The sequence below is a fragment of the Rhamphochromis longiceps genome, linkage group LG22 (assembly GCF_057381845.1).
Source record: "Rhamphochromis longiceps isolate RC_006_pf linkage group LG22, R_longiceps_female_GT1.1, whole genome shotgun sequence".
Classification (NCBI taxonomy): domain Eukaryota; kingdom Metazoa; phylum Chordata; class Actinopteri; order Cichliformes; family Cichlidae; genus Rhamphochromis; species Rhamphochromis longiceps.
Genome location: NC_140577.1, coordinates 18,677,614 through 18,690,699, shown reverse-complemented (window position 1 = coordinate 18,690,699; position 13,086 = coordinate 18,677,614). Strand labels below are relative to the sequence as shown.

General features: G+C 41.2%; 2 protein-coding genes across 5 annotated transcripts in view; one reads left to right on the top strand and one right to left on the bottom strand.

Moving 5' to 3' along the window:
• Nucleotides 1–6,328, bottom strand: part of pdcd6ip (programmed cell death 6 interacting protein) — a 20,573-nt gene extending 14,245 nt beyond the window's left edge. For both annotated transcript variants that reach the window (XM_085395342.1, XM_085395343.1), the window contains exons 1-5: nucleotides 6,022–6,328; nucleotides 3,657–3,711; nucleotides 3,500–3,569; nucleotides 1,061–1,188; nucleotides 1–152 (exon numbers count right to left, since the gene is read on the bottom strand). The exon at nucleotides 1–152 is cut by the window's left edge and continues 2 nt beyond it. In XM_085395342.1, the coding sequence (XP_085251468.1) occupies nucleotides 1–152; nucleotides 1,061–1,188; nucleotides 3,500–3,569; nucleotides 3,657–3,711; nucleotides 6,022–6,227 (611 nt within the window). In that variant the 5' untranslated portion in view covers nucleotides 6,228–6,328. The remainder of the gene's footprint in view (nucleotides 153–1,060; nucleotides 1,189–3,499; nucleotides 3,570–3,656; nucleotides 3,712–6,021) is intronic.
• A 3,436-nt stretch (nucleotides 6,329–9,764) lies between these two features.
• Nucleotides 9,765–12,153, top strand: LOC146643904 (uncharacterized). 3 transcript variants are annotated; one of them, XM_085395346.1, is made up of 7 exons: nucleotides 9,765–10,547; nucleotides 10,720–10,896; nucleotides 11,453–11,514; nucleotides 11,591–11,653; nucleotides 11,738–11,797; nucleotides 11,880–12,011; nucleotides 12,094–12,129. In XM_085395346.1, exons 1-7 carry the CDS (start codon nucleotides 10,520–10,522, stop codon nucleotides 12,112–12,114), a joined length of 543 nt encoding a protein of 180 aa, XP_085251472.1. In that variant the 5' UTR covers nucleotides 9,765–10,519; the 3' UTR covers nucleotides 12,115–12,129. The 3 variants fall into 3 exon arrangements, with proteins under 3 accessions (XP_085251472.1, XP_085251470.1, XP_085251471.1); XM_085395344.1 differs by having other exon boundaries at nucleotides 11,880–12,153; XM_085395345.1 differs by having other exon boundaries at nucleotides 9,768–10,896; nucleotides 11,880–12,153.
• Nucleotides 12,154–13,086: the final 933 nt, after the last annotated feature.

Sequence of the window (13,086 nt, the reverse complement as noted above, 5' to 3'; positions counted from 1 at the left end):
GAAGTGGCTTTAAGAAAGAAGACCTCCTGGGCCTGGGCCAGCATGATGAGGCTCAGGGTGCCTACAGTCTCAGGGGAGATGTCCATGGTGGGCTCCCTGTTCAGAGCAGACAGCACTGTGTCCTTGATGTGGCCAAACGCCCCGCTGGCCAGCTAAAGGAAGACACCAAGAGGAAAAAAATGAATCCAATCCAAAACTAAAAGAAGATTTTTCCCCAAAAACACAGCTAACTGTGGCTTTCAGCCAGCTTCCTGGGCCTCAAATGCAGCACCATCAGGTCACATGTTTGATAAGAGCGTCACATGTTAGAAAAGAAATAAAAATACAAATTTGTAAGTCCCGCCTGTTTCTGTCACACTCTGGTCTCGAGCTTGGAGTGAAACATGTCAGATTTGCATTTTGTTTGTTTGTCTGGTTAAACACTCTGCAGGCCTACTCTTTCTGAAGCTTTTCATCCTTCTGGGGAAGCAGATCAATGCAAATATTTATTATCATCAGTGGAAAAGTCAGACTGATGCATTTCACTTCAATTCCTCGAAACCTTAGAAAGATGGGGCTAAACTTCATGAAGTTCATCCTGATAAATTTCTGACAAAGAGGACAAAAATAGACGTACAGCAGAGTAAACCCAAAACAGCTGTAACAGGATGGATCATAAAGGTGCTACAAAGAGCTTTGAACATTTCCTGGCTTCAAACACACAGGCAACCGAAACAGAGGAGAGAAACACTCGGTGCATCTACTCTCTGGAGAACATTTGCACAAACATTTGAATCCTGGAAATTTTACCCCTTATCTAAATTTCAGAAACAAGAAGAATCGACTCAGTTAAAACAAACAAACGAACGAAAAACAACACAAAAACAAACACAAAAATTGAATATTTCTCCATATTTTTGTAAAAGACAGCTTGAGTGAACTGTTTTATGAGAGACAAAGGTATAAATTATCTTTTTTTTTGGTGGGCTCCGGGTTTAGGTTTTGTTTAAGGAGAACTAAATATCATCTAAGTTTTAACAGTGATAGTATACTGTATGTTACTGTGTGGTAGTACACCCACCTGATAGTATTTGGCAGAGGTCTTCAGTCCCTCATCATTATCCAGATTCTGCTCTGAGGCGATCTGACTGGCCAGAGCTGCCACGTTGAACAACACACACGTCTTCTCATAGCCCAAACTGGCCAGAGCTGCAACACAAAGGCACAAGAAGGGCTCACTCTCAGTTCCACAACATAGTTGAGATTTTCCACTAACCAAATGTGACGCAGCATACAAAAACACGGCCACAATTTTCCTTTATTACTATGTAAAATGTTACTTTTCCTAAAATTTCAAAAGTTCTAGATCAACATGCTTTTATTTGATTGATTTCTATAAATTTTTATCTCCAACATGTCAAACCGTGTTTGTTCTTTGAATTATTGTGGTTTAGTCACAGTGCAAATAGATAAATAGTCATTTACAGTAAGTTTGTAAATTATTAAACTTCTGATAAAAAACACTGCTACACTTATAACAAACTGTTGATTGATCACAGTCACATGACGTTATCGCCACAAGCTTTAAGTGGCCAGTATCACAAAGAGGGAAAATCTCATTGGTCAGGTCGCACCCCTAGGTGTGTGTAGCTGCACTGAGCTGGGGATTTCCCATCCCAGCTGAGAGGTTTGCTCATTACATAGTTCTGAGAGATATTTAGAGACAGCGAAGTTGAGATAACAAGCACTGACAATATTGGAAAGTAGGGCTGCTCGATTATGGCAAAAATGATAATCACGATTATTTTCACTGAAATTGAGATCACGATTATTTGACGATATTTATTTAACCCTTTAAGACCTACTATAGAACCAAGTCCACCAGAGCTTATATTATTTTTTTACATGCTGTAGTGCCATTTGTGGGAGCATTTCAAGTTGCTATACATCAATACAACTGTTATAGCCCATATTTTAATAATATGTATGCATTAAGTCCATAGTAATTACATAAATTGCAAAAAAGTGCAATAAACTACAAAAAAAATTGAAAATCGCTTTTGTTTTGTTTACATATATTTCTACTTGGAGAAATTTAAGAGGTTTATCCCTCAAAACTTTAAATACAATAAAGTTGCAAAAAATAGTTTACAACAACAGGAAATTTATTTTGAGTGTCTTCATAGTTTTATTTTGGAGATACAGCAATTTTTATATACTGCGGGAAAAACAAAAAACAATCCTATGATGCAAATTTGCAAAGAAAACAGCATGTGCATCATTTCACTGTGGGAAGTGTTACGAACAGCTGATAGGAACGGCAAAACGTGTTTCTGGAATATTATGTTTTTGTTCCTGCAAGCGCTTTTTATGCAATTTTTGCAAAGCTATATGTGGAACGAAACCGTGACCGAGGACAAGCTGATGGCATCAGATTTAAGTACAACTCCTCCGGTTTCATATGCAAAACAAATTATTGCGCTAGCTTACACGGTTCAGGTTCTACAGGGATTTAACAATAGTTACGCAAAACGGAGCATGCAGCTCTGACCGGCTTTAAAGGGTTAACAATGACTTTAAAAAAATAATATAAAATAGTGTGCAACACCACTGAAGTTTTTTTTTTTTAAACTCTCTTTTCAACCAACGGCAGTCACTCTCCAAATAACTTCTGCTTAGCTTTCCGAGCTTCCCTCGGGTCCTCTTAATCAGCGGTCTCCAACCTTTTTTGCGCCACGGACCGGTTTATGCCCGACAATATTTTCACGGACCGGCCTTTAAGGTGTCGCGGATAAATGAGGGAGGGGCTAATAATCGGCTCAGTCATTTTTAATGATCGTTGAAAGCCCAGATCGTAATCGTGATTAAAATTCGATTAATTGAGCAGCCCTATTGGAAAGTCCAGATTTTTGTGACTATGTCACTGCTTTTGTTTTTGTCAGGATTCTCTGTCTCTTCTTGCGCTGCATGGGTGAGAAAACTCACAGAGAGGACAAAGTGACATCAGTTTTTTCCCCACTGAATATTGTTTCAGGTTGTTGAAACAGCTGTTTGCATGGATTTACACAAACATCATTCCTTCAAATTAACAGAAACAGAAACAATCCAATGGTTGAGAACTCCAGCTGATCAATATGACGTATGAGTAACTGTGTGTGCATGTGATTTCCCCTTGCTCTGTTACACAAGAAACACATGTCAGCACCACATACTTCTTTATGAAATCTTTCTAACTCCATATGACATCTTGTTGGGCCTGTTTCGTATGTGCATTGAATTAAAAAGAATTGTTTCTCACTGGGTGTGTTTCATGACTGTGTATGTGAAAGAAAGATGAAAACACAAAGAGACAGGAGGAATAAAAGACAGAACAACAACTACGTACCTCAGGGACAGAGTTTTAAATTTACAGGAATTAATGTGATATCATTTCCTCCTTTTACAGCCAACTGTTATACACACAATGACATGCACGTGTTCTTACGGAGGTAAAAATACGTGTTAAAAAAGCCAAACTTACCGAGCTTGACGGAGCCACCAAATAGCGATCCTTTATCAAAGGCATCCTTCCATGTGAAGGTTAAGCAGAGCTGCAGAAACAGGAAGAGGCTTTGTGTTTAAGTGCTTTGGCTCTGTAACTAACACACGGTCATGCGTGCTGCAGCTCAATCATTTACCTGGTTTTCAGAAAAGGGGAACTTGGGCTCGACGGCACACAGCTGATCATAATATCTGCAGAGAGTGATGAAACACCACAGATTGAAACTTTGATTTTGTTTATATCTAAATCCAGAAATAACATTTCTCTAAAAAGTACTCAAAGGGACTTCAATTCATGGCAAGTTAGGAAAAAAGTAATGAAGAGACTTTGAAACATAATTGAAATGAACCAGCTGTATAGAGGTAGAGAATGTTATGACATCTGTGGTGTGAGGAAGCTCAGCCATTTCAGAGTCATCTGACAATGACTCAGGAAACAACAACACACACACGCACATACACACACACCTCGGCTCTTTGTCCTATCAGTATCAGCGCCTGTGATGTGTGAGCAGTCTATTCTGAGGTATGACATCAGGGAATCCCTTTTACCGATCCTTCAACATTTCTCTCCTGAACTCAAAACACATCAGTAAACACACACTGGCGTTTAAAACAGAACAAACTGCATACAAAGTTTGTATCCTATTCTCTCTCTCCCTCTGTCTCTCACTCACACATGCACACACACACGCACACACCTGAGCAGTGGAAAGGTGAGCCGAGGCGTGCCACCTGGTTAGCTTGAGAGAGAAAGAAAGGTTCCTACGCAAACAATGGTCACCATAGTGACACAATGCTAACATTCAGTGATGGCGGCTTAATCAGTTTCAGCATGCTTCTGATCGGTCCTGAGCAGACTGCTACTAAACCACAGGTCCCACATCACACACAAAAGTCTGTAAGTTAGTTTAACCAACAGATTATTATATTAATCTTTTTCAGACAGAATTATTTTTAAATTGGTTTCTATCAATATTTCCCTCAGAAAACCCAAGAAAACAAAAGAGCATAAACTAGCGCTCACACAGTAAGGAAATTTGTTCACGTTTTTAGAGAGACAGGACAGAAAAAAATACCTGGGCTGACTTTTGATCAATTATTTCCAGTCAGTTATTTAAAATCAAAATCTTAAAATAAACAAACACAAACTTCAATATACCTACCTACACAACAACAAAAGGTTGGGATCACAAATTTGCATACCTGGACACTTACTAAGGTAATATGAGAGGACTCTATGCATTAAATAAATCACGAGTCATATTAAAAAGGACAAAGTCCGTACCTGTATGTCACCCAGGAATAAGAAACAGGCCTGTTCAAGATATATTCATTGCAGAAGAAAGGCTACACTGAAACTAACCCACTAATATACTTTTGTGCCCTTATTTTGGAAGTTAACTTTAATCTCAGCGGTCATAAGAACACATAGGCTGCAGGTATATAATAACCCATCAAGTTTAAGAAAAGTCACAAATATTAAGCTGATTTTGTCCCCCAAATTGAAGTTTATAAACACATTTATCCCTCTCCCTGGAAAATACAATCTCCCTCTCCCCCCTCCCTCACCACAGCCTGGGGTTCAGGATCATTTGAGTGCCACATCTCTCTCATCCCTCATTAGTGCCATGCCTCATTTATAAGTACCGGTAAGTGTAGTTACACGGGAGGAAAGGCACCAGTTAACAACATAGAGGTGACAAGGACACAGAGGGACTTTGTTTCACAAAAATATATCACATCTATCCTACCAACTTCCTCTATGCAAAGCACTTAACACAGTGACACCATTTATGCTCAGCTTTATGGAGCTCTCAGTGACATCAGCAACTTCTGGCTGACAGGAAAAGGCACGGTCTGGACTCTCTCCCTTTTGTTTTTGCATCTGTAGATGAGCAGACACATACTGAGGCTTTTCTCACCAACACTGCCTCTGTGCTGACAAACGCGTCAAAACTGCCAGTTAGACGTGATTAAGCTGCATTTTGCTATTGCTAACACTCACACCGAAGGCTTCCTTCTCTAGGCATTTGCGACAGGTGTCTGTGTTTTAAGTATAAGTTTGTTTCTTACAACTCAGGTTCTTTTCTCACATTCAGAAAGTTCAAATTCAGTGTTTAAGCTAAATCTAGACAAGGTATAGTTTTCTTTAAGCCACTTTAGCGTAAAGGCCATAGCTATAAGTGTGAACCAGGTCGGCTTTCCATGCCCAATTTACCCTCACAAGCAACTGACAGTTCGGTTAAACCAGCCAGCACATCCCGCCTGTATTCCCCCCGCAGGGAAACTTGGCAGGAGTAACAAATGACTCAGTTATTTATTTCCCTGAGAGCGTCCTCCTAGCATTTTAGCTCGGTGCTAGCAGCTCAAAGCTAACCCCGCTGGGTGCGGCGATGGCCGAGCTAAATCAGCGCCACAGGTGAGACAGCCGTTCGAACAGTTGGCGTTAGTTACATAGCAGGCGGTTCACGTGTTATGAAACAGTGTTTTGTTTTTTACCTGAGTAAAATCTCCAGGGAGCTCTCGTGTTTGTCTAGCGGCCTTCCCAGCGCGCTCTTGCGGAGCTTGTTGAGCTCCTCCACGGCGCGGAGATACTCTCCCTGATCCTCGCTCGCCGGGTAAGTAGACGTTACGAATTTCGACAGCGGTTTCACCAGATCCACTTCGGACGATTTTTTCAACGGGACTGAAATAAACGTCGCCATTTCGGCCCGTGAAAGCGCTTTATTAACTCAGAAAAAACAGATGGGAACAGCGAGCCAGGGACACAAACAAGAACGATCACTTCCTGGATTGTGACAAGCGACGTCAATTACGTAATGGGAAGCGCCGAGGCGCAGCGCGCAGACTCAGTGCCGCTTTACTGAGAAATGAGCAAATGGAAAGAGAAGGAGCTTTGATCTTCCTATTTTCCGTGATTGAACTCCGCCAAAACCTGGAGTTTAATCTGCTGTAAATTGCTGACCTATATACTGCCAAATATATCTGAAATTGAAAGCTATCACGTCACTGTCACGAGGTAGAAACTGCAATCAGTGTTTTGTTTATGTTTTTGCCAGTTTCCCTTATATGTATCTTTATATATACAGATATTATAAAATGTTATTTGGCAAAAAGAAAAAAATTCAAACGAGATCTGGCCAAGAAAACAACAGAAACTGAAACAATTATAACATAACAGTTCTAAAAAATATATCATAAGCGGCCAAAGAGCATTAGATTCATTACAATGTGGAACACAGAGTATGTACAATGAAGCAGTCATAAGAATATTTACAAAACAGGTCATTTCTTTATTTTATATATTCCTCCACTGCAAATCCAAATACAGCTTATTTAGCAAAATAAGCAATGATATTCGAAATTTAACAAATAGTATACAAACAGCTGGTTGTTCAGTTTGCCTTGCACAAGGAAGCTGAACAACACCAAAGGACCTAGAAGACCACTGAAGAATTCAAAAGTGGATGATGGCAGAATACTTTCTTTGGTTAAGATAAACAACTTCACAGCATCTGTGTCAAGAGCGACGTACCATTATCAGAAAAAAGCTTCTGAATGTGAAAACAGAGGTGTTTACAACTGATCTCAGCACAGCTATAGTCAGAGGCAGAATACCTGGAGGGGTTGCTGTGCTTTGGGACAAAAAAATAGACCCTGTGATAAAGCCCATTAGACTGGATGTAGACTGGTGTATTGGTATACAATATACACAGAACAATAGTAGTTTTATCATTCTTAATATTTATACTCCCTATGAATCTTGTCAAAATGAGCAAGAATACCTCAGTAGGCTGGCTTTTATTAATGCATTTATTCAAGACAATGATACTTACAGCATATATGTTTTGGGTGATTTTAATGCTGATCTCACAGACAGCAGTTCTCAGTTTGCTGACCACTTAACTCATTTTTGTCAAGTTAATAATCTTATCTTGTCTACCAAAGTGTTACTGTCTGCAGATAGCTATACATACATAAGTGAAGCCTGGCATAGTACATCATGGCTGGACCACTGTATCTGTACAGCTGATGGACATGCAGCTTTAGCAAACATGACTATTAGGTATGAGGTAACTGTGTCAGATCATATACCTTTTGGTTTTACTGTGAATGTGGAACAAATGCCAGCAACAACTGGAAACAATATTGCTAATATTGCTACCAGTGTAAAATTAGACTGGTCAGCTTGTAGTGAAGATGATTTCTTAGCTTATCATAGTAATACCGATATACATCTGAACAACATTTCTTTGCCGAAAGAAGCTATTTTGTGCAAGGATGTCAACTGTAAGAATGCTGTGCATAAACATTTACTCTGCTCCATGTATGATGATATAGTGACTGCTCTGCATGAAAGTGGTACACTGCTTGATAAACAATACAAGCATAAGAAACCTAACATCAGACCTGGCTGGAAAGAACATGTATCCATGTACCATGATGAAGCTCGCATAGCTTATAAATGTTGGGCCATGGCTGGAAGACCTAAACAAGGCCCAGAATTTGAACAGAAAAAATGTGCGAATGCCAGATATAAGTACGCTGTTCGCTTTATAACTAAAAATGAGCAAATGCTGAGAGCAGATTCTTTGGCCAGGAAAATGTTGTGTAATAATATGGCAGATTTTTGGAAAGAGGTGAAAGCTCTTAATAACTGTAAACCATCTCTACCATCAACTGTTGAAGGTGTTTCTGGGGCAGATAACATTGCAGCATTATGGAGACAGCATTACAGTGCGTTGTTTAACTGTATAAAAAGTGATCCATATGAGGACAATCTTGACATGAGTAATGACACAATAAGTGTAAGGACACATGAAGTATATGAAGCCATTCATAGGTTGTCTGATAATAAATCCTCTGGTTTGGATCACATCACTGCAGAACATTTAAAACATGCTAGTTTAAGGCTAGCTCCTCTTTTAGCACTCTGTTTCACTGGGTTTATGATTCATGGCATATTACCAGACTCAATGCTGTGTATTTTACTGGTACCAGTTATGAAAGACAAAGCTGCAAAAGTGAGCTGTTTGGATAATTACAGGCCGATTGCACTAGCCAGTATTTTATCTAAGGTGTTAGAAAGAATCCTGTTTGATAGAGTTAGTGTGTTCATCTCTTCTCTGGATAATCAGTTTGGCTTTAAACCAAAGCACGGCACTGACATGTGCATATATGCACTCAAGGAAATAGTCAGGTTGTATAGGGCTAAAAATTCATCTGTCCTCATGTGTTTCATTGATGCCTCTAAGGCTTTTGATCGAGTGAACCACAGAAAACTTTTTGATAAATTGAAGACACGGGGAGTTCCTCAATACATCGTGAGGATTCTCTCTTACTGGTACGCTCATCAGAACATGCAGGTTAAATGGGGAAGCAGTATTTCTGCCCCCTTTGGTGTCAGCAATGGTGTCAGACAGGGTGGGATTTTGTCTCCAATTTTATTTAATTTATATGTCGATGATTTGTCCATACAGCTGAGAGCCTGTAACACTGGGTGTATATTAGGTGAAGCACTGATAAATCATCTCATGTATGCAGATGACCTGGTTGTTTTTAGTCCAAGCAGTGCTGGGTTACAGGATCTTCTTAATGTCTGTACTGAATATGGTGTGCAATATGACATTGAGTACAATGCTGCTAAAAGTGCTGTTTTGATATGTAGAACCAAGCAGGATAAACAGCTAAATTTCCCTTTGTTTAAACTGGCACAAAAAACTCTTGAAGTTCATAAAAAGGTGAAATACCTCGGTCACTTTATTACTGAGCAAATGAATGATGATGATGACATATACAGACAACGATGTAAGCTCTATGTGCAGGCAAATACTATTGCACGCAAATTCAGCTTTTGTTCACTTCCAGTTAAAGTGGCTTTGTTTAAAGCGTATTGCACACCGCTATATACTGTCCCCTTGTGGTCATCCTACAAACAATGTAGCATGCAGAAGCTGCATGTTGCATATAATGATGCGATGAGAATCCTTTGCAGGATACCTAGAAGTGGTAGTGCCAGTCAGATGTTTGTAGCTGTGGGTGTCTGGACTTTTAAAGCACTTTTAAGAAAGTTAATGTTCAGTTTTAGAGAACGACTGGATGGTTCGAGTAACAGTATAATTTTAGCACTTACAGATCCGACAGTGAGTGGTTCCCGTTACTCATCCAGTCTCAGAAAGCACTGGTTAAAGTGTTTGTGTATTTATTGATTTATTTTAAGTAATTGTGTTTTATGTATATTATGGTTTTATATCTTTACAAATGCTTTATATACTTATTTATATACATATATATATTTAATGGTATACCTTGTGTTGTGTGTGTGTGGGGGGGGGGAGTTGTGTGCGTGTGTTTCTTGTCTTGTTTTTATGGACATGTAGTCTGCCAATAAAGATTGAATTGAATTGAATTGAATTGAAGGTGTAAACCACAGGGTACAATCAAGAACAGGGCCCTGTTTCAGGAAGCCGGTTTAGAAAACTCAGAGTGAAAAACGATACGCAGGGTTGAGTAACCCCGAACTGTCCAACTCGGAATATTCGGTTTCAGAAAGGCTGATAACAATTAGTTCAGTCAACGCGGAGTTGCTACAACCCCAAGTTAAGCACGCGCACGAGGATACATAAAGCCCCGATCAGTGGAGCACAGATTAAGCGAGTCACCATGGAGACGGAGGGAAAGAAGGCGCGGTCGACGTATTTCACAGCGCTCGAGGCGGAAATTCTGATGGCAGCATATGCCGACAGCATGCACATCATGCAGAAAAAAAGTAACACAGCCGCAGCTGCAAAGGAAAGGGAGCATGCATGGCAAAACATAGCCGACAGAGTCAATGCGTGAGTGTTAATTTAAACATTGATCTAGGGATTTCCACCCATATAACACGTTATTTTATCATATGTCATTCTATTTATTATGTTATACATTTTATTTTGTGATGTGATGTGAGCGCAGGTGCAACCCAACAGGCCCCAAACGTTCCTGGCAGCAAGTAAAAATGAAGTATAAAAACATAGTCCAAACAGGTAAGGTGTAATTGTATTATGAGCCATAGTGCTTGGTCTGTGTGTCCTATGTAAATCAATTGCAGTTAGAGGCTACAGTAATATACCACCTGTAAGCACATATTGAAATTATCTGAGCACATCACAAGTACACATTTGCCTACTCTGTATGCCCAAATGTGTGCCGTCACAGCCAACAGAAAAAAAGCGGAGGCCCGAAAAACAGGTGGGGGTCCTCCACCACCACCACCCACAGAGGCTGAGCAGTTGGCCCTCAGCCAAAACAGTGGGCGCCCTGTGGCTGAAGGCATCTCTGCGGGGACATCCTCTGTGGCAACAACCCCACAAGACACAAGTGCCTACATAAGGGGTAAATCCAAAACAATACATGGCGTGCATACATCCATTCTGCACAGTCACCTTGACCAAAATGAACTATGTCGTAGTGAAGTTACTGTCCTACTGACAGAGAATGACAGTCATCAAACAGTTAGGTGAATAAACAACACTGAGACACTTGGAAACTGTTAACGTGCTGCACGGGTGAGGGCCCAGGGAGAGACTCACACACACCGAGCTGCAGTGGTACGTCTTTATTATGAGCATAGCAGTGTCCTTTAATTTTGCATACATGCGTGTGTGTGTGTTAACCTCCCACAGGGTGAGCTCCCTGTTCCCAGAGACAGAGCGAGTAGTACATTCCGTACCTTTCCCAATAAGTGTAACATATGAACATATACCTCAATGCAACATAAAGCTCATAAAAGCGTTTCCACCCTGACACCTACTGATTTTGCCTTCCCTCAGTGTCGGTTGTCTCTGAGAGCATACTGACAATGAGGTGTATGGTGATTGGTATGTCTGGTAATTGCCATTTGCGCCCACATAAGTCATGAGTGACCTGTATGAACCCCATATTCTTCCAGTTGACGGTGATGGTGTACTGCATCTGGTGCAGCCCCCTGTTGAGCCAGACCGACATGCAGTTGTGAGTACTCGTAATACTCCACAGACTACATGTGTCAACAGTAGAACAGCAATGTTGTTAAATGTCTCCACCACAGGCACATGATGACGAAACAGTGACAGCTGCTACAGAGGAGGCCGCAACAGAGCCACACTATGAGGTATACAGTGTACAGTGGAAAATATAACAACTGACGACAATGTGGTACTATGATGACACCATGGACTTACTATGTCCCCGGCAGAGTGATGCTGGAAATGAAGAGGAAGAGGGTCCAGCCACTCCTACAACGAACCTTTCCACAGTGGGTTGTTCAGCACTGATTTACAACCAACCTAAGTAGGCATGTACTATGGATGCCAATGCTATGTCCCTTGTTGCAATAGCTCCCTGTGAAGCAGCTGTATAAGACATATCTGGCCAGGAAGATAAGAAAGTGCGACATGGAAATGGTGCACCTCCAGCTGCAGATCCAAAAGTCGAAGCTGGAGATTGTACTGCTGGAACAACAGTTAAGGGTGGGTGGAGTGATCATAGATGGACGAATCATGTCAGTGTTTGTACAACATACTAATATACGCATTTATTCTTTGTGTACAGGACATACAGGGTGACCAATAAAGGCAGTTGACCACAGTATCTGTGTATTTGTCTTGTAACATGTTGGGTTGACGGGTCACAGGAAATGGTTGTGGCATATGGTGTCTCTGACTGCTCTTCCATCCTGTACGTTCGTGGGTGGGTCAGGATGTTCATCGTGTGGATCACTGCTGTTGTCTGGTTCAGCTGGACACTGTTCACCTCTAATCGTGGCAATGTTGTGTAGGATCACACATGCCACAATGATGTCACATGCCCTTTCTGGGGTGACCCTGAGTCCACGAAGGCACTGGAACCGGGCCTTGAGCATTCCGATGGTCATTTCAACTCTGGCCCGTGTCCTGCAATGGGCCAGATTATAACGCTGCTGTGGGCCCGGTTCAGGGTCAGGGTAAGGGGTGAGCAAATAGGGTAGACATGGGTACCCCCTATCACCAAGCAGGTGGCCAGTGAACTCTCCTAGGACAGAAGAATACATGTCAGTGCAAATGTCCCTGTGGCAATTGGTCTCTGTATATTTCACAGTTACTTCGACCCACCATGTCCAAATTTGGTGCTCAGTGTACATTCCCGGAAGATTCGTGAGTCATGTACAGAGCCTGGCCACTTGGCTTCCACATTTGTGATGATGTTGGCAGCATCACATATGATGTGCCCAGTGCAGAGAACACATATTAGCATCCATTACCATGATGCCATCACTTGTTGGTGTGAAATGCTACAGGGAATTATGTACCTGTACATTGATGCTGTGGACGGACTTCCTGTTCACATAGTCTCCTTCATTTGCTGAGGGTGCAATGATTGGGATGTGGGTGCCATCTATACAGCCAATCACGCCTGGGAACCCTGGAAATTTATGTACCATTTGAGTGGTAGTTCACGTATCACCACATCATGCATTGAGTTTTGTTCATCCTGATACCTGCAATTTTGTGGCATCCCTCTTTGATAAATCTTGTGGGTCTATGACCGGGGAACACCACAAACGAG

Bases quoted from the DNA above. Each gene is read 5' to 3' on its own strand.
- LOC146643904 (XM_085395344.1), top strand. From the start codon at position 10,520: ATGAAGTATAAAAACATAGTCCAAACAG. The intron at 10,897-11,452 runs GTAAATCCAAAA...ATATTCTTCCAG, and splicing joins CACAAGTGCCTACATAAGGG to TTGACGGTGATGGTGTACTG. The intron at 11,798-11,879 runs GTGGGTTGTTCA...TTGTTGCAATAG, and splicing joins CTACAACGAACCTTTCCACA to CTCCCTGTGAAGCAGCTGTA.